We start from the raw sequence: 20,980 nt of genomic DNA, 5'->3' as shown, positions 1-20,980 counted from the left end.
ATACTAGCTGTTGATCTGTCATTTGCAAGTCTCTTCTCCCATTCTGTCAGTTGTCTTTTGGTTTTGTTGACTGTTTCCTTGGCTGTGCACAAGCTTTTGATCTTCATGAAGTCCCAATAATTCACTTTTGCCCTTGCTTCCCTTGCTTTTGGTGATGTTTCTAGAAAGAAGTTGCTGTGGCTGAGGTCAAAGAGGTTGCTGCCTGTGTTCTCCTCTAGGACTTTGATGGATTCCTGTCTTGTATTGAGGTCTTTTCTCCATGCTGAGTCTATTTTTGTGTGTGGTATAAGGAAATGGTCCAGTTTCATTCTTCTTCATGTGGCCATCCAATTTTCCCAACACTATTTGTTGAAGAGACTGTCTTTTTTCCATTAGACGTTCTTTCCCGATTTGTCGAAGATTAGTTGACCATAGGGTTGAGGGTCCATTTCTAGGCTCTCTGTTCTGTTCCATTGATCTATGTGTCTGTTTTTGTGCCAGGACCATACTGTCTTGATGATGACAGCTTTGTAACAGAGCTTGAAGTCTGGAATTGGAATGCCACCAGCTTTGGTTTTCTTTTTCAACATTCCTCTGGCTATTTGGGATCTTTTTTGGTTCCATACAAATTTTAGAATTATTTGTTCCAGCTCTGTGAAAGAAGTTGATGGTATTTTGACAGGGATTGCCTTAAACGTGTAGATTGCTCTAGGTAACATAGATATTTTCATAGCATTTGTTCTTCCAATCCATGAGCATGGCACATTTTTCCATTTCTTTGTGTCTTCCTCAATTTCTTTCATGAGTATTCTATAGTTATCTGAGTACAGATTCTTTGCCTCTTTGGTTAGATTTATTCCTAGGTATCTTACATTTTTGGGTGCAGTTGTAAATGAGATTGACTCCTTAATTTCTCTTCCTTCTGTCTTGTTGTTGGTGTCTAGAAATGCAACTGCTTTCTGAGCATGGATTTTATATCCTGACACTTCACTGAATTCCTGTATGAGTTCTAGCAGTATTGGGGTGGAGTCTTTTGGGTTTTCCACATAAAGTATCATATCATCTGCAAAGAGTGAGAGTTTGATTTCTTCCTTGCCGACTCAGAAGCCTTTTATTTCTTTTTGTTGTCTGATTGCTGAGGCTACAACTTCTAGCACTACGTTGAAGAGCAGATCTGATAGTGGACATCCCTGCCATGTTCCTGGCCTTAGGGGAAAAGCTCTCGGTTTTTCCCCATTGAGAATGATATTCACTGTGGGGTTTTCATAGATGGCTTTTATGATACTGAATGTTATGTGTACCCTCTATGCCTACCCTGTGAAGAGTTTTGATCAAGAAAGATGCTGTACTTTGTCAGATGCTTTTTCTGCATCTATTAAGAGGATCATGTGGTTCTTGTGCCTTCTTTTATTAATATATTGTATTACATTGTGCTCGCTTCGGCAGCACATATACTATATATTGTATTACATTGACTTTGCAGATGTTGAACCAACATTACAGCCCAGGAATAAATCCCATTTGGTCGTGGTGAATGATCCTTTTCATGTACTGGCTAGTATTTTGGGGAGAATTTTTGCACATATGTCCATCAAGGATATTGGTCTATAATTCTTTTTGATGGGGTCTTTGTCCACTTTTGGGATCAAGGTAATGCTGGCCTCCTAAAAATGAGTTTGGAAGTTTTCCTTTCATTTCTACTTTTTTGGAACAGGTTCTGGAAAATAGGTATTAATTCTTCTTTGAGTGTTTGGTACAATTCCCCTAGGAATCCATCTGGCACTGGACTATTGTTTGTTGGAAGATCTTTGATGACTGCTTCACTTTCCTTACTGGCTATGGGTCTATTCAGGCTTTTTATTTCCTCCTGGTTCAGTTTTGGTAGTTTATACATCTCTAGGAATGCATCTGTTTCTTCCAGATTTTCTAATTTGCTACATATAGTTGCCATAATATGTTCTTATTAATGTTTGTCTTTCTTTGGTATTGGTTGTGATCTATCTTCTTTCATGCATGTTTTTATCTATTTGGGTCCTTTCTCTCTTCTTTTTGATAAGTCTGACCAAGGGTTTATCAATCTTATTAATTCTGTCAAAGAACCAGCTCCTACTTTCATTGATCTGTTCTACTGTTCTTTTGGTTTCTATTTCATTGATTTCTGCTCTGATCTTTATTATTTCTCTTCTCCTGCTGGGTTTAGGGTTTCTTTGCTGTTCTTTCTGCAGCTGCTTTAGGTATAGGGTTGGGTTGTGTACTTGAGACTTTTATTTCCTGAGAAAGGCCTATATTGCTATATACTTTCTTCTTAGAACCACCTTTGCTGCATCCCGAAAGTTTTGAACAGTTGTTTTCATTTTCATTTGTTTCTATAACTTTTTTCATTCATCTTCAATTCCCTGGTTGACCCACTCATTCTTTAGTAGGATGCTCATTAGCCTCCATATATTTGGAGTGCAGTTGTAAACTTTCCTCTTGTGATTGAGTTCTAGTTTCAGAGCACTGTGGTCTGAAAATATAAAGGAAATGATCCCACTCTTTTGGTACCAGTTGAGACCTGATTTGTGAACCAGGATGTGATCTATTCTGGAGAATGTTCTATGTGCACTTGAGAAGAATGTGTATTCTGTTGCTTTGGGATGGAATGTTCTAAATCTGTGATGTCCATCTGGTCCAGTGTGTCATTTAAAGCTTTTATTGCCTTGTTGATCTTTTGCTTGGGTGATCTGTCCATTTCAGTGAAGGGGTGTGTTAAAGTCCTGTACTATTATTGTGTTATTGTTGATGTGTTTCTTGGATTTTGTTATTAATTGGTTTATATAATTGGCTGCTCCCATGTTAGGGGCATAGATACTTAAAACAGATCTTCTCGTTGGACAGACCCTTTTAAGTATGAAGAGTGTCCTTCCTCACCTCTTATTATAGTCTTTGGTTGAAAATCTAATTTGCCTGATATAAGGGTTGCCACCCCCGCTTTCTTTTGATGTCCATTAGCATGGTATATGGTTTTCCACCCCCTCACTTGAAATCTGGAGGTGTCTTTGGGTCTAAAATGAATCTCTTGCAGACAGCATATCGATAGGTCTTTTTTTTTTTTTTTAATCCATTCCAATACCCTGGGTCTTTTGATTGGGGCATTTAGCCCATTTACATTCAGGTAACTATTGCAAGATATGAATGTAGTGCCATTGTATTGCCTGTACAGTGACTGTTACAGTATATTGTCTCTGTTCCTTTCTGGTCTATGTTACTAGTACAGACAGATCAGATTTAATTAGTGTTAGCTGTATTTTTCCATCCTGTCACTTTCAACCTTTCCATGTCCATATATTTAAGGTGGTATTTTATGGCCTGGGCGCCTGGGTGGCTCAGCGGTTAAGGTGGTCTTTTATAAAGCTACGTGTGTTTAGGTTTATCTAGTATTATAATCTTGATCTTTTACTTGGGCCATTTGATCCATCTATATTTAAGGCAGTTAATTTTATAGTTAAATCTACCATCTTACTGGTTTTTTACTTGATCTGTTTTTTTTTTTTCCTCCGTTTTACTTTCTTTTGGATTAGTCAAATATTATTCTGTTATTTTTAGGACAGAGATTATAATATGCATAGTTGTCTCAATACAGTCTCATAATTTATGATTTCACTTCTCTAACAATAGAACCATGTAACAGTAACTCCTTTAACTCCTCTCCTCCCTTTTCACATGATTATGGGAATAGATTTTAACTCTATATATAATTGAACCCCACAAGACCTGGCTTAACATTATTTTGTACACTTGGTAGTCATATATATTCACCCACATATTTACTTTTCTCCCTGCTCCTTATTTCTTCCTGAAGTACACAGCTTTGTCTGGGATCATTTTCATTGTGAGGAATGACTTTTTTAAGTGGCTCTTTTAGTGGAGACCTGATAGCAACACACACTCAGTTTTTGTTTCTTTGAAAAGAACTGTATTTGCCCTTTAAAGACTATTTTCACTGGATATAGAATTCTACCTTAACAATTATACTCACTTGGCATTTTAAGATGTTGCTCCATTGTCTTCTGTTGTTTTGGTAATAGGTCAACTTCCAGTCTTTTTGTCACTCTTTGATCTTTAGCAATTTTACTTTGATATGCCCAGGGATGATGCTCTTTGTATGTATTCCAATTTCGAAGTTTTAGTGGTTCTTGAATGTGTAGATTGATAACTTTCATCAGACTGGGATTGTCTCTTACCTCTTCTTTGGAAACTTAAAAGTTAGACATTTCTACTGCATCCCACATGTCTTGTACTCTTCTTTTCCATCCTTTTTTTGTCTCTTCATGCTTCAATTTTAATATGTTCTATCAACCTATCTTTCCCTAGCCCTGTTTTCTGCTATGCCTAATATGGATTGCACAGAACCTATTTAGTGAGTTCTTAATTTCAGGTATTGCATTTATTTCTACTTAATTTTACTTCTGTATATAAATTTGTAATTATCTTTTTATGAATCATTCATGGGTCTGTTTCTCTTGAATTTTTTAGTAGTCTCTAGCCCTATACTCTGTATCTTGTAATGCCTAGTAATTTTTTCAAGGGAAGGGGAGGGGGGAAGGGAAGAAGGGAGAAGGGAAGAGAAGGGGAAGAGAAAGGGAAAAGCTCTGCTGACGTAAGAGTCCAGGGATAAGGGCTGATCTTAAAGTCAGTCTCAGGTGGCTCAGGAGGAAGGGCCAATGCACCAGAATTTCAGCTCAGAACCACCTGGGGAGGACACAGAGGGTTCTAGAGGCCTAAAAGCCTTCTGGGAGCAGGGACCAGAGTGCCCTGCAGCTGATTCTTGAGTGGAAAATGTAACCCTCTGGTTATGTTTGGGATTTTGCTGAGATGGTCTGGGTCCCCTTCGAGTAAAACATGGAAGAAATTTTCAAAAAGGTTTCAATTACTGGCAAGAGTTTTCTTCTGTCTCTAAAGAATACCCAGAAGGGCAGCTTAAGCCCTGGCCTCCCAAGCCGGCTTTGTGCCAAGGCAGAGAGGTTGGCTTTCCACTCACCTAGGCATGACAGTCATGTACACCAAGTCCAGAAGTGACCACCGTGTCAGCTTATAATAATGATGACCCACTTGTATGTATTTTTTTTCTCAAGTCCATAGGTGTGGACCCTCTGCCAGCTAAGCTGACCTATGACAAGTCTCATGACCAAGTGTGGGTCCTGAGCTGGGGGGATCTGCACAAGTCCCAACCAAGCCTCCAGGTATGTTGAACACATGGAGACCCACACTCACCCCACAGGAACAAAGGATACTGACCTCCCATACACGTCTCTTGCTTCCCTAGGTAGCTAATCACACTTACCCAAAATCTATCCACCAAGGCTTAAGGAGAGCCAGAGCCCCTCACAGACCATTACCAAGGTATCATCTGCCAGGCTTACCTTTAAGGACAAGAATCCTGATGATGACTAAGATTGTGATGTCAGGACAAGTGGAATGTGGCTCCCGGACTCCCCCTTTCCTGAGCAAGGACGTTCTGCTCCTTGGGCTGAGCAGGCTCGAGAGTGGTGTCCAAGCAAGTACTCGATAAGGAAAGGAAAGTAAGAGCAGCAGTCGTGTCCACACTAGAAGCGCATCTATTCAGTGCTTATGGTGCTTTAGGGCACAAGAAAGTTCAGTAACGTGCCCGTGGTCCAAGCCAGGCCCTGCGGCTCTTCAGCCCAGGGTCAGCCAGTGCACAGTCTGTTGGAAACAGTCTAGGCCCGAGAGTTCTGTGGGATTCCCCTGTCCACCAACAAGAGATGGTCAACACCACCCCCATGTTATGAGTGCATGCCTCTGCCTTTCTCATCAGCAGGGATGCATTCAAGGATTAAGCCCTAAGAAAAGAGATCTGAATGCCTGATTTCTCCCAGAGATGTACACAGAGCCCTTCTAGATAGACAGAAGAGAAGTTAATTCATGCATTGGATGCCTCAGGACATTAGGGCTTTGTTCTCTCTCAGAAGCGCAGCTGAGAAGAACTGCAGAGGGAGCCTAGTTCACCCTGTTCTCAAGACCAGGAAGAAGGAAGGGACATCCTCCAGAAGACTGACCACCTGCCTGCGTGTCTCAGCCCTGCTGGGCCAGGGAAAAGTCTCTGCCACACCTCCTGTAAACGGAGACTACTGTCATTTGATGGATGCCATCACCCTGGGCCCCAGTGAACTGACAGAAAATCCCCATTAGAGGGTCTAGGAGCCTGAATGAAGGTCATTCAGAGCAGAACGTAAGCCCAGGGAAATCCTAACTTATTGGTCCCTCTGGCAGCTCCCAGAAAGCCTCTAAAGTAATTCATGGTGAGGGTCCACCAAAACACTTTTTTTCTGAAACCAAAAATTATTTCCTAATTTAACAGCTATGAGCTGAAAAACAGGAAAAAAACATCAGCTTGGTCCTGGATTTCCCACCTGCCACAGCAGCTGGCACATCGTAGATGCTCTAGGACTGAAATCCAAGAGTCCTATTCCTGGCCCTGATAGGCTTCACTGGACAGGACAAAAGAGAGCGTAGGCATAAGAATTCAGAGACCGCATAAGAATTCACCGCCCCCTCTGAGGAACAGATCTGTGGAAAGATACCCAACAAACACCAGATGAACCAGATCAGAGACCTCAAGATAAAGAAAGATAAAGAGGAGACCGTTCTGAACAATGAACCCAGAGAAGAAGGATGAGGACAGCCTCCCTGGAAATGGTAATCAGCGCTAAATAAGGATGTCTGAATGAGGAGAGACACGCTGAATGAGAAACCCTGCTACCAGACGGTAACCGAAGATAAATTATTTCCATAAAAATAAGCATAGGGAGTGGAGGAAAGAAAGGGGGATAAAAATACTTAGAAACACCTTACTGGGATAAGAGAAAGTTTGGAGAATGCTGGCAGAATGTAGCAGCTGGGAAGCAGCAGTCTCATTATTCCACATCTGACAAACTGATTTCTCTTGAAAGCAGAGATGATCAGACTGGGTTAGGAAGGAAGGAAACTAGAACTTGTTGATGAGAAACACACATGTTTCAAAGAGAAGAAAAGGCAGAATTTAAAAGGACAGGCATAGTAAGGACAGGTGACAAGAATGTATCCAGACTGCCACTCACATCAGACAAGGTGGGGTTTAAGGTCAAAAGCACTAAAAACAGCAAACACGGAGAGACACCATGGGATGAACACCCAAGAGATATCAAGCACTTAACGACTAAATGCCTCAAACAAGAGTGATTTAACATAAAGATGGATTCGATTAAAAATGCACTCACATTGTAAAAAAAGACCAAAGAAAGACAGGGGAAACCTGAATAATGACACAACTTGGTTTACTATAAACCTGGCATCTGCAAAACCATTTTTTCTCATGTCCACATCCACACAAGTATATCAGAAACCACAAAGGAAATAAATCCTATAAAAGTAGACATGAGAGGCAACAGTATCTGAAGCCCAATGAGACCTCCCTTCTCAGCTGGTTCTGTCTACCCGCTGGGAGAGCTGCCCAGCCTTCAGGACCCCGCACTGATGACCAAGTGACATTTCCTGGTATCTCGCCACTGATGTACAGCTCCTGAACCAAGCCCAGAGAGCCAACAAAACTGAGGGGTTCAAATAACAATTATCTTTTGGGCATGAGTGAGGACACGAATGTGCCCAGGCCCTCTGTAGGACGCAAGGCCAAGAAGGAACTCAAGACTCGATGGAGAAATGAGGCCGGTAGCGCCCATCGGCTCAATGGCCCGTGCTAGTGCATTTTGATGAGGTAATCTCTCAGTACAGGGTGTCGGTGTGGTGAGGCGTGAATGACCCGGACCGCTGACAGCCTGTGATTTTCTATCTCTATTAGAAGTGAAAATGACAGGCCTGGTATCAAGCAGTGATTGTATGTCTTCTCGGAATTCTCTGGCACTTTCCATTAGACACTCCCAAGATCCAGTTTCCTCAGGCTGCTATTTTCTTAATGCCCAGTTCTGAGAGGTTTTTTTCCTCCATGTGCTTGCCATGGAATTATCATTTAGCCATTTTAAAAAACCACTGCAAAATAACCTAATGCCGTATTACAACTTTGGAGCTGCCCCAAGGCTAAAAATACAAATCACAGGCCTCATCATTCCAATCTGGCGTTCTGCCTGCGTGGGAATCATGATCCAGAAAAGTCTCAAACCTCAACCCTGCCTGAGGAGGCAGACCAAGTGGTGTTCATTTTCCCATAGAAGAAAGAGCCAGAAGTCAGGCCTATTCTTCGAAGGTAAAAGCCTCCAGAACTCCAAGCCTTGTGAGTCACAAAGCTCCAGGAGACACTGTCCTCAACCTCAGGCTGCACAAGTCTAGACCCTTCTTTCCGTAGACATGTCCACAATATCTAGATCAGGAAAAGTGTCTAAGCTCTGTGTTCAGGCCTAAGCCCCCACTCTCCTGCTCAGAGGGCCTGGGCTTGACCTTGTGGCTCTTCCCCCAAAATGGCCCACCAGATGGCCAAGCTCCTCATCTGGCTGCAGGTCAGCCATCTTTCAGAGCACTGGCCTAGCCACTGAGGGCTGATGAGCATGTGCAAAGGCAAGGGGGACCCAGGCTGGCTGGCATGATGTCTCTGGCCTAGAAGCACCCAAGACTAGGGTAGCTGCTGGTTAGATGCTCAGCCTGCCCACAGAGGGCTTCCTGGCAGGACCTCCAAACTACTCTGTCATCCCACCTAATCTCCAACAGCATTTGGCTCTCTTCCGCATTGGTGGCTGTTCCCTGACACAGACCCACCAGGGATTTCTGCACCAGACAGTGGCTGCAGCAGCCTCCTGCTGACTCTATAGGGGATCAGATGTTACCTCCAGGGAAACAGAGGTAGCTGTGCTCAGTCACTCCCATCGTATACAAAAACCAGTGCCCGATTCTTCATTTCTCTCACAAGTCCTTTCTGCTACCAGGCCTGAGCCCCAGCATTCTAACTGCAAGCCATCTAAATGGCCAGAGCAGCATCTTTGAATGGCATTTCTGCACAATTCCTGCTTTCTCTGATAAAATTTGGAGTCAATAATTCCCAGAGAATGCCTCTGTGAGCAGTATAGGACAGAGATTCCCAACAAACAGGCCCAGGCACCTGACATCAGAGGAAAACAGGGAACCAGTAAATCTTTCCACCATTTAACATTTTAGTGACTTAAAAGCTCTCTCCCTCTTTTCCTAGGGTGACCTGGATGCTTAGATGGTGGGATTCTCAGTTGTGGGGAAGTGTGGTCTCTGAGCATCTGAGCATAGTTACCGTTCTGTTTTCGGGAGCCCTCTGGGAAGCTGTGCCCTCAGGGGGCCGACAGGGTCCCATAGGGTCAGGGTTGGGCCTCCCTAAACAGGAGGGCATGGTTCGGGCATTCCCAAACTATCACTTCCTCCCCACAGGAGGATGGGTCCCTGCCTCTGACATTCCCAAGCAGCTCCCACTCTGCTCCCAGCCCCCTCTCTCTCTGAAGCAGCCTGTCCGCTGAGGGTCCCTGCCAGCACATGAACATGTTTCCAGGTTGCCCCCCCCCAACTCATGTGGACCCTCACCAGGACTCCTGCTCTGTGTTGTAGGTGATCACAGAAGCCAGCACTGCCCAGGGCCAGCATCTTATCCACACACCGTTCTCAGGAGTGGACGATTTCTTCATTCCCCCGACAAACCTCATCATCAACCACGTCAGGTGAGATGGGGCCACAGGGCCCTCCAGTAACCCCTGTAACCCAGCTCAGCCCTGCCTGTGGCTACATTTGCCCAGCGTGAGACCTGCTCCTTCTCTGTTTCTTTCCCACTCATGCTGAGCTGACCTTGGGCTCCTTCATGAGGGGACAGAGAAATAGACCCATCCCGAGTCCTTCATGGTCATAGTTAAGGAAGGCAGCCAGCTCTCCCACCCTCCGAGGTCCACAGAGGACAAGAGAGGAAAGTCAGCAGTGGTGACTGGAGCGCACTAGACTTACTAGACACACAAAAAACTAGTCAAAGTGGCCTTAACCCCTTCTTACAGATGAGGAAACAGAGGCTCGAAGAAGCCAAGACCCTGGATGGCCAAGTTAACACAGCCAGGAGCCCCCTGAGCAGCCAAGCAGAGGGCCAGCCAGGAAACAAACCCTCCCGGTTGTCTGGTTTGTCACCATCCAGAAGAACAGCCTAATAAAGGCGTCCTCCGTCTCCACAGCAACCCTCATCCCAGCCGGCCCCTCCCCCTGCCGGAAAGTCAGCACTGCAGCAGACTAAGCCTCCCTCTCATCAAGGCACCGAGACCCAAAGATCTTGGGGCCACTATTTATGCCCTTCTTTTGTCTGACATCAAACACCTTTCTCCAAGAAGAAATGCCTCGTTTTTGTACACTGAAACTGGGCTTGTGAAACTAGGCCCACCCATTTATCCAAGACTGGGAAGAAAACACCCCTTAACGAACCCCTCCCTGTAGACAGCACCTGGGAAGAGCTTCTAAGATGCCTCTGAAGGGGTAAAATCCCCCAAAGAAGCTGACTTCAGCCAGGAGTCTAACAAACTTACAGGCTCTGGGTTGTCTGTGTGTGGCCTTTAGCATTCAACTTGCTTCTATGAGCAGGCTTCTCTTTCCTGCTTTCTCCGTGCTCCGGCTCTTTAGGAAGGCTTTAAAGAAGCTTTATACTGGCCACCTCCCCACTCTGACGCTCCATTAGTTACTCAGGAGATAAGTGCGGTGGAGACTTTTCTCTTACTCCTGTAGGTGTCCACAGGCACCAAAAGGCCTCCCCGAGCCAGGGCTTTGGGCAGAGGCCCCCGAGTCACAGCCAAGTCCTTCCCAGGGTTAGGTCTCCTCACAGTTCACAACCCGCCTCCAAAGCAGACTTGAGCGAAGACCAGGTGTGAGATGTGAGCAGCGCCCACCCACTGAGCCCTTCCCCTGCGGCTTCCTCTTTGATCCAGTCCTCTGACAACCCTCTCAGAGGGAACTGCCCTCTTTAGAGTCGCAGAGCCTCCAAGAGGCGAGCCACGTGCCCAGCTCTGCTGGGAGACAGGCAGTGCGCAACGCCTTGGCCGTCCGATTGCAAAGGTAAACGCTGTCCTCCGCACCCCCTGCCCAGGATGGCTCCCAAAGGCCTCGTAAACGGGACCCAGGAGAGGCTGCCCCACTACAGTCCTCTCCAGGGGAAGGAGCACTGACAGCAGGTGTGTCCTCTCCTTCCCAGCTGGCGCAAAGCCTCAGGGGTGCTGATCTGAAGGCTTCCCCCAGGGAGAAGCGGCCATGGGCACTTTTGCGCTCTTTCTATCCTGAGCGTGTCAGGAGAGCATCTATCCAGGAGCATTTGTAACTCCACTGCCTCTGGTTTGACATCATCTCTGAGTCAGGGAAGAAGCTGTGCCCTGTGGGACGGTACATCTCCTTAAACTATCAGATCCCTGAAGGGTGACGACAGAGGGAAGAGAAAAGATGCAATCCCTTACACCTCTGACCTCAGTTCTTCCCTCTGCAGGTTCGGCTTCATCTTCAACAAGTCCGACGCCGCCATCCACAAAGTCGATCTGGAAACACTGGTGCAGCTCAAGACCATCAGCCTGCGGCGGCACGGCTGTGTGCCCCAGGCCATGGCCCACACGCACCTGGGCGGCTACTTCTTCGTGCAGTGCCGACAGGACAGCCCCGCGCCCGCCGCCCCCCAGCTGCTGCTCGACAGCGTCACAGACTTGGTGGTCGGCCCCAATGGCGACGTGAGCGGCATGCCACACGTGTCCCCCGACGGGCGCTTCGTCGTCAGTGCTGCCCCTACCAGTCCCCAGCTGCACGTGCAGGAGATCACGCTGCAGGGCCGGATCCGGACCCTCTACAGCTTGAAAATCAGCCCGGGCATCTCAGACGTGGCCTTCCAGCCCTCCTTCACCCAAGGCAACCAGTACTACGTGTACGCCGCAGCCGAGACGGAGCCGGCCCTGCTCTTCCTGGAGCTGTCCACGGGGAAGATGGGCATGCTGGAGAACCTAAAGGAGCCGCCCGCGGGGCCGGGCGGGCCGTGGGGAGGGCCCCGCAGGATCGTGAGGGACAGCGGGCTCTTCGGACAGTACCTGCTCACGCCGGCCCAGGAGTCGCTGTTCCTCATCAATGGGAGACAAAACGCACTGCGTTGTGAGGTGGCGGGCATCAGGCGGGGGACCACGGCCGTGTGGGTGGATGAGGTATGAAGGGGTCCTCCCCCCGCACCGAGCAGAGCCCCGGGCCACCAAGCTCCGCCTAGTCCTCACTCCGTAGCCCCAAGCAGGCGCCCTGTACATTTTTACAGACAAAAGCAAAACCTGTACTCGCTTTGTGGTTCAACACTGGTCTCCTTGCAAGTTTCCTAGTCTAAGGTATGCGCTGCTAACCAGATTGGGGTTTTTCGTTGGGAAGTATGAGTTATGCCTTGAGCACCGGTGAGAACCCATGCTGCCGTGTCAAGGAATCATTTCTGCGCCCAGCTCCACACCATGTTACCTGGGGACACCGTGGAACCAAGAGCTCCTGCTGTCCAGGCTTACCTTTCCGTCGGTTGCCTTCATGTGCTCATTGTCCCTCACCGCCAGGTCCGGCCAGGCTTCACCCCAACGGAGTGGCCAGAAGCCAGGCCTGCAGACAGGCTCACTGGGAGCAGGGCTTGCACTCCAGGCCTGAGAGCCACGGCCGCCCACCTCCTGGACCTTCTTTTCTCCTGCGCAGCTGCTTCGTGCTTTTCTTTCCATGTGACTTGGTATAAGCCTGAGGGAGAGCCGACAAGACTTCTTGCATCTTGGGGATGGGGAAATCACTCACTTTATTTTGGAAATTTTGATTAAAAGATAATTTTTTATAACCTCAAATGCTCGTAAGCAGAAAGATGCTCTCCGACGTCCAGCTCTGTTTCTCCCTGCCTTAGGCCAAGTCTCTGAGTGCCCCCACCCCACGTCCCACAGCCAGAAGGAACAATGGTCATCCAAGAATAATGCCCTCCACACCACGGAAGTCCCACATGCAGCTCTGGCTACCACCTTGGCCAAGACTTTGTTCTGGATTGGGACACACAAGACCAGGACAAACCCTGCGTGCCTGCTTTTTACCACTGAAGGGGGAGGTTTTCTTAGCCAGGCCCAGGACCCCAGATTCAGGGTAGACTGGGCTTGCCAGGCAAAGTGGGGGGTGGTGACCTACTGAACAGTGACCTCCAGGCTCCACACAGTAACCCCAAAGACCCGTGTGGGATCCAGGTGGGTTCTGTAGGCTATCTGTTTTTAAAGTCCCTTTCTTTTTCTGTCTGTGGCCCATGCACTCCAGTCCCTGCTTCAGCACAGCCCAGACAGCACGTTTCAGGACCTCCTTACACATGGGCCCTTCTCGTCCCAGTAACCCATGCCACAAAACCCACAATCCCAAGGATGCAGGGGCTGGGCAGGAGGATAGAGGCTGTCAATGCTGCATGATCTCCAATGTCGCAGACTCTGCCAAGCTAGCGGGGGGCAAGGGGTGCACAAGGAAGTACAACAGCTGGCCCAGGGAAGGGCCCTGTGGGGCAGAATGTCCCCAGTGAAGAAGCTTCCCCGGGCCCCCCCTTTCTTCCCATTTCAGTAGTCACAACACACCTGTATGCTTTCTGGTTTAAGTGATTGATTTTCAAGCCACCTGAAGCTGGAAAAGATCCTCTCACGGTTCCCTCAGCTCACATAGCCCCCTTCACCTGCCAACATGGCCGAGCTTTTCCTGTGTGCTGATTACCAGCCCCTCTCAGGAGAAGAAAGACACACACCCTGCCTTGCTTTACCTACACACAGCTCCCGTTCACACTCCCCTGACTGCCCAGCCCACCCAAACCACTCTGTCCGCCCCAATTTCCTGAAATCGGCCCGTCCCTTGGCATCTCCCATGCGTCTTGGTTCACCAAACACTTGTCCACTCCAGCTCCCAAGAGTGTGGCCAGATATGCCCATGCAGACTTGAGGGTTTGTTCCTGGTAAAGGATGGAGCTACAGGTGGAGGGAATGGCCTTCAAAGGCCGCCTTCTCACTTTCACCAGGGCTGGGACGGACAATGCCTCTCACCCTTTCTTTTTATTCCTGTCTCGGTCTCTTGACACCTTCACTTCTAGACTCCCACTTCTATCGTGGAAATTCTCCAACTTTCATAAACTTGTCCCTTTGGGAAAATCTTCTACACAGTGGTGGCCCCTGGGAGGGGGGAAAAAAAACAGTTGGGATGAGCACTGGGTGTTATACGCAACGAACACATCATTGAACACTACATCAAAAACTAATGACACACTACATGTTGGCTAGCTGAACATAATAAAAAAGTCTCCGAGCCTACCTGAGGAAGAGCCTCCCAGCTGCCAGGCCAGAGCGGCAGCCCCTCTGGGTCACGGGGCTCCTAAGTCAAAGACCATTCAATCCCAATGGCCCTTTTGCACCAGGAGTGACTCCAGCCACCAATCCTTGGCCCCAATCCTTCTGTCTCTAGGTGTGTCTGAGAAAGTATCTCTGCCTCACGCTGACTCATCGTGTTTACTGGAGCCCCCGGCTCAGGCTTCAAGGCACGCACTCCACATAGGACAGCCGCCAAGCAGAGCGCACAAAGGCCACAGAGTAGCTGCCTTCTCAGCTGGGCAACCAACAGAACTGCTGGGGGGCAGGGGGAGGCAGGGGAAAGGCAGGCCAGGCTGCCCCTGGCCCTTTCCAGCCCCAGAAGTGGCTCCCTGGGACACAGCTGGAAAGTCAGAGACGGTAAGCCTTGCAGCCAGCCCAGCCAGGGATCCTTCTGCCGAACACCCAAGTTCAGCTGACAACAACTATTTCACACTAAAGAAGCATTCATCTTACATTTAAAAAGCTGCTTTCATAATGAACTACTTCAAAATTATTCAATTTTGAAATAAAACTGATTTCACAAAAATTCAGTATTTTTTTTTTGTAATTCACATATCACCTACACCTTTGCTGATATTAAAGATTTGAAACGGAGGTGCACGTGCTTCTTCTGCCCACGTGAGCAGAACCCTGCATGGGGGCTCTGGGTCCACAAAGCCCACCCAATCAATGGCTGGTAGGAAGAGGGATTCGTCGGCTTCCAGGCAACTGCGTGGACTCCCCATGCGGGAAGCCTGGGTGTGGAGTACACGCCTGGTAAATGCCACCCTCCTCGGCCCAGCAACCTGCCTGGGGCTGGCCCAGTCTTCTTCCCATGGTCTCCCACGCATTTGAGGATCCCACTACCTTCCCAGAACCGCCAGAAGAAGCTGGAAGAGCCCCATGAAGTCAGGCTGGGGCCAAGCGCTAATACCAAGCTACAGGAACCTGAATCTAGAGGCATCATGAGCAGAGACAGCAGCTCAGTCCCCGCCCTGCCCCACCCGACCCCAGCCATTTCCTTTCCTTCCTGCTCCTCTGTGCAGGAAGGGGCTCCCAGTTCCAGGAAGGGCCCCAAGGATAGCTCTCAACCCCAAGGAACACAGAGAGCCGCCTGCTGCCCTAGGCAGTCTAACTGCTGAGACTTCATTTAGGAGAGCAGCCGGAAGTGGGCTTTGTGTGGCCACAACTTCTTTTCTGTTGACCAGTAACCTGTGAACTAAAGGAGAATCCAGAATGGAGACATGCAACAGATCCACTCTGGATATATTTTTCTACCAGGGGCTTATGACGTCACCCATTCATTTCTCACTGTGTGTTTCAGTCACATACCACGGACGCTGAACCATCTTCATCACCAGTCTCACAACTCTGTCTCGGGTCCTCCTTTCCACTGGGAAGGCTCCAGGTTGCTGATGCCACATCTCACTCCCTCCCATGCACCTACCAGTCTACCTCACCTTCTCCTCCCTGCACCCAGCTCCTCTGGAAGCGGTCCTCCTACCCACCCCCCACCCTGAAGACCAACTGTGACATATGCTGACAACCATGCTCTCCTCCCCCACCCAGAACCCCAGATCCTTCTCCAAGTGCGATCAGAACCCACTGGGACACAGCCCTTTGCTGCCCAGAATCATGATCCCTGTGCCCTACCTTGCAGCCTTTCCAAGCAAGGTGATCAAGACCAGAGCGAACTCCCAAGTGTCAGGGAAGTGAATTATTGTCAAACAGAAACTGTCGGACAAGAATACAGACGGTGAAGACTCACCCAAGCTTTATCCCTTAGAAGACCCAAACTATACCTTCCTCATTTCCAGTTTATTCTCTGCCTTGCTGGATTCCCCATGCCTCAGGCCTCCTGTACATCAGTCGCGCCACAGCTTTTACAATTTGAGGAGCAACTGACCTACTGTCATACCAGTTCCCCCAATGGCCTTTGCCCCATGCTGCTACCTTGCTTTCAAGTCCAAGTAAGAAGTCCCTCACAGGGCCAGATGCTACTATTTGCTCCCAGACTAGCACGTAGGCAGAGCAGTTTTGTTCAACAAAGTCATTAGCTGCCACGGTTTCTCTTCAAAACGTCGAGATTATAGAACAGAGAGGCTTAGAAGATTCAAAGAAGAAAACAGACAGTGCCTATGCTCAAGGTCTGACCACAGACCCCAAATCCCTGATGGAGTGCAAGCTACTTCCTGCTCTGGTCTATACCAGACTACCTAAGGTTACTTGAGAACTTGCGCATCTTCTGGGAGCCTGCAGGCTTCAGGCACCAGCCACCCCGCTGACATCTGGAGCCCAGCAAGCACATTCTCACACCTTCTTTGGAGCTGTGGACAGCAATGGGGATTTACCCAAACACAATGTGTGAGATCACACAAAGTATGGGGAAAGCAGAAACTGGCTTCCAACAGTGACAGCAAGGTTCCTAGAGCCAGCACCAGAGTGTTGACCGTGTACTTTCTGTCACTATTCTTGGACAAACCTACCATTCACACACCCCTCTTTCCAGGCTCGTCTTAACTAATAGGGAACCATCTCTTTCTTCTACGGCCCTAGAGAATGTGGGCCACACACCCCAGAGGGCTCTAGAAGGCTTAGCCTGCACTCCACAAAGCAATAACGATTGACTGGCCCCCACGCCCAGCAGGCAACCTCGCCACATGTCACCATGGCAGGATCGGAGAATGCTGCCCTTTAGGGATATGCTCTTCAAGATCGGAACTCTATTTCCGAGGCAGGGCAACCTGTCTTGGCTGATCATGGGGCCTGAGTGCTCTCCAATGAGAAAATTCCCAATATCTCATCCTTCGTCCACTGCCCAGGGTGACATCTGCCATTGGTTTAAGAGTTGTTGGTCCCCTGCTACTTGAGCTGCTTCAGACAGGTGTAAGATAACAGGTCCATAAGCTGTCACCCCAGACCCCACGGCACACCCAGGCTGGCTCCTGTGGTTGGCTAGCCCCCCTTCCTGGCCTGGCCCCATCACACCCCACTATTCTCCCCTCTGCTTGCAGTCTCCGAAGGCCATGTGAAATGATCTTGGAACAAAAGTGGGCATGGTGTGCGGCTGGAGTGATCACACACATACTGTTTCACACTCTAGTATAGCTGAACAGCCCTCAAGATAGGAAGTCACAGGCACACCCTTTGTCCCGTGAAGATTCTCATCCTCCCCCACCTCAGAAAACTTTCAGATCTCTTATTTCAAGGCAGATACATTATTTTGAGCTGTTGTGTAGACACCAAAATATATTTTCTGTAATCACCAGTATTTCTCAAAAGGCCTCCTGTAATTACTATACATGTGAATTTTTCCTTATTTATAAAATATATATAAATTATTTTTAATACATCAACTTTAGTAGAAATTTGTACCAACACAGTAACTGTATGTGGCATATGAAATAAGTTTGTGTTTACTTTGACATATTGCACCGTACTGAACACACCGTGTAACCACAGTACCACATGATATGAAGATGACTCACAGATTATCATGAAGTATTGTCATTGTAAATGCTCTTTTTCTGAAGATTTTACAATAAAACTTAAGAAAACTGACCTTCTGTTTGTGCCAGTCTGTGGGCTGTTGGGGAAGCGAGAAGGGATAAAGGCAGGACCACGCAAGCCCTTCGCCCCATTCTCCATCACCCTGCAGGTTCTCGAAGGGCCAAGGGGAGTGGCCTCTCACTGGCTTGCTCCTAAGGGCTGTGGACAAAGGCAGGCACCTGCACAGAGAAGTCCCTTCCCCCATGTTGAAGTTTCAGCCCCCAACATGTACAACCAAAATGTCTGGTTCTGAACTTCTCTTCACCTGCTCTGGTGGACATTTGCAATTTGCCACAGGCACCAACCCAGGCTGGACTCCAGTCCCTCTTCATTCTGGTCAAGGCGGACTTGCCAGCTAGGACACAGAGTGCATCAAGTGCTCAGTCATTGTTATCACCAAGGTACCAGCGTGGAGCTCCTACTGGGTGTGAGCCCTGGGAGAGCTGTGGGGCCTCGAGGGTGGCACGAAGCACAGTCCTTCCCCTGGGTCAGCTTCAGATCCCCTGCACCGTGGCTGTCAGGTCAGGTTCTCCAGTAAATAGAACCAATGGGTGTGTGTGTGTGTGTGTGTGTGTGTGTGTAGGTGGGGGGAAGAGGGAGAGGGAGATTTATTTTAAGGAATTTGTTCCTGCAATTGTGATAGACGGCAAGTCCCAGATCTACAGGGGAAGCTGGTAGCTGGAGACCCCAGGGAAGGGCTGGCGTTGGAGTCCAAAGCCAATTTGTTTGGTTATATTCTTCCGAGGAAGTCAATCTTTTTTTTTTTCCCCCCCTTAAGGCCTTCCACTGATTTGATGAGGTCCACCCACACCACGGAAGGTATCTTCTTCAGTCCAAGTCTACTGATTTAAGTGTTAATCTCCCTGACAAAATCCTTTCACAGGAGCACCTACAAGAGGTTGCTCAAATATCTTTCTGGACACCACAATCCAGCCAAGCTGACACAGAAAATTAATCATCACACTGACAAAAACAAGAGGTTGCTCCTCCTCTATCTTGGAGGCATGACCGGCTACATGCCAGGCACCGTGATGCTTTGAAACTTAACATCATCCGCACAAGGCAGGTGTTGGTATGATCTCCAGTCGAGTGAAGAGGACATGAAAGAGCACCAGAGCCAGATTCAGATTCATGTCTCCACAGCCAAGACACGTGCTCTTAACCATGAAACCGCCACGCGCAGTCCCCACACCACCCAAGTTCCAAGCACGGCTCCAGCCTTACTACCCCCCACCCCCGCTACACCGCCAGGCGCCACAGTCCCCGCACGGGAGGGACTTTGCTCTGCTTTAACTCACACCTTGGGGAAGCAAGGTGCCCAGACTAGCCCTCAAGATCTGGGGTCCACCCGGTCCCCTTAGACAAGAGGAAATGCACATGATTAAAAGCTCTGTGCAGAGAAAACAAACAAGCAAACAAACAAACTCTGGGCAGAGACCAGACAGCAGTGGTCAGCTTCTCCCTGCGCCCAGAGGCCGAGCTCCTCACCGCATACACTCTGGTGACCTCCTTTCAGCTCACAAGCTCCAGGACAGCCGTGGTTGGAGCTGGAATCGGGGTGGAGGGAGGCATCCAAGAGAAGCCCACAATAGGACTTGCCCCAGGCAGGTGGCAGAAGTTTCCATGCACCCATTCCCTCCTAAGCAGGCTGAAAGGAGGCCACTCAGAGATACACAATGTGTAGGCTGAGCCCCAGGCATCCAGGCAGGGGAGGACGGACTCCTCGGCTCTGCCCACAACCAGCTCACCTGCACGGTCTTCACCTTGCGGTCACTCTCTCATTCAACGACTGTTTTCCAAAAACCATCTCTGAATGCTGGGCCTGCACACATGGAGCCCACAGTCTACAGGAACCGAACAGGCCCAAGAAGAACCAGTGGCCCATAGGATCCATGAGGGGGCATGCGAGAAGCATGGTCTGGCGAGGCTTTCCGGATGCAGAGAAGTGGGAGGCCAGAGCGAGGAGCAGTGGACTGAGAGTCTGCCTGCCGACAGGAACAGGAACAAAGACCTGACCCGGGAGAGAAGAGCAGGAGTGCCAGCGGCACATGGCGGACAGCCCCACAAAGGGAGGCTGAGGTGAAGGGGCGTCATGCTGGGTCACTGTGTGGTTATGGAGGTAGAGAGCATCCTTTGGGTGATGGAGACTACCTTGCAACCAGGGCCCTGGGCACTCCGAGCATCCATGCTAAGTGGAAGACGGAAAGAGAGATGCTGCCCGGGAGTAATTGCACATCTATGACCCAGATACCCAAAGCTGGAATCACTCTGCTCTGTCCACAGGGTGTCACCAAGGGTTGTTCAAGCCAAGAAAGAGAAGGCAGATCCCCCTAGAGGAGGCAGGCAGAGGCTGACACAGGGCCATGATTCGGATCATTTCCTATGAACACAGAGTGTTAGGATTCTGAGCACCAGAGAGGAGCTCTTGCAAGGGGCTACAGGAGCAAGAGACAAGTGTGGTGTCCAAACAAGCTGGTACTGCACAAAGTTGGGGGGGGGGGGCGCAAATCTAGAAGAGGCTGGACAATGCCCTTCTGGGAGGAAAGGGAGTATCCATACGAGAGAGGGATCTGAGAAGTAAGGCATAGTCAGGCCCCAGGGGGCTGAGAAGGAAGACTAGGGCAGGCTTGGGTCCCAATACCCCAACATGCAGAGGGTGATGGTCCATGAGAGAAAACTGGAGGATATCTAGCAGAGCATCCCAGAGCCACAAGCCTCTTAGCCATGCCTGGCTTCACGTGCATCTAAAATTCTTAGCGAAGTTGTAAAAATAAACGTTATTTATGCAATAAACAGTACACTGCATTATTGGGTCTAGATGGTTATTGCCTTATGTGCACAAAGTTTTCCTCTAATCTGCCCAAAAAAAAATACATTTGTTTCCTTAGCTCCCACTTCTCTAGGGCCACTGGCCACCGGAGCTCACCTTCCCAAGGCAGAGCTAAGTGCCCAAATCAAATGCAGGTTCCAGCAAGAGATGATGGGCATCAGTGAGCAGCCTGGGAAGAAGAGATGCCAAGTGACCACCGACAGGACCCACACTGTGTGCAGCGGGGGAACACCCCCGCCCAGGACCCACAACAAGAAGACTTTCTGCATCCCTGGGGAAAAAAAGAGAGTCTGACTCACAGAGAGCCCAG

At 48.9% G+C, this 20,980-nt stretch overlaps 1 protein-coding gene across 1 annotated transcript in view; it reads left to right on the top strand.

The window, feature by feature from the left end:
* FSTL4 (follistatin like 4) overlaps positions 1 to 14,842 on the top strand; it is a 411,536-nt gene extending 396,694 nt beyond the window's left edge. The window contains exons 14-16 of the mRNA XM_059174572.1: positions 5,094 to 5,201; positions 9,532 to 9,641; positions 11,426 to 14,842. Coding sequence (XP_059030555.1) covers positions 5,094 to 5,201; positions 9,532 to 9,641; positions 11,426 to 12,128 — 921 coding nt within the window. The 3' untranslated portion in view covers positions 12,129 to 14,842. The remainder of the gene's footprint in view (positions 1 to 5,093; positions 5,202 to 9,531; positions 9,642 to 11,425) is intronic.
* The last annotated feature ends 6,138 nt before the right edge of the window (positions 14,843 to 20,980 follow it).

The sequence above is a fragment of the Mustela lutreola genome, chromosome 5 (assembly GCF_030435805.1).
Source record: "Mustela lutreola isolate mMusLut2 chromosome 5, mMusLut2.pri, whole genome shotgun sequence".
Classification (NCBI taxonomy): domain Eukaryota; kingdom Metazoa; phylum Chordata; class Mammalia; order Carnivora; family Mustelidae; genus Mustela; species Mustela lutreola.
This window is presented reverse-complemented; position numbering and strand designations above follow the sequence as displayed.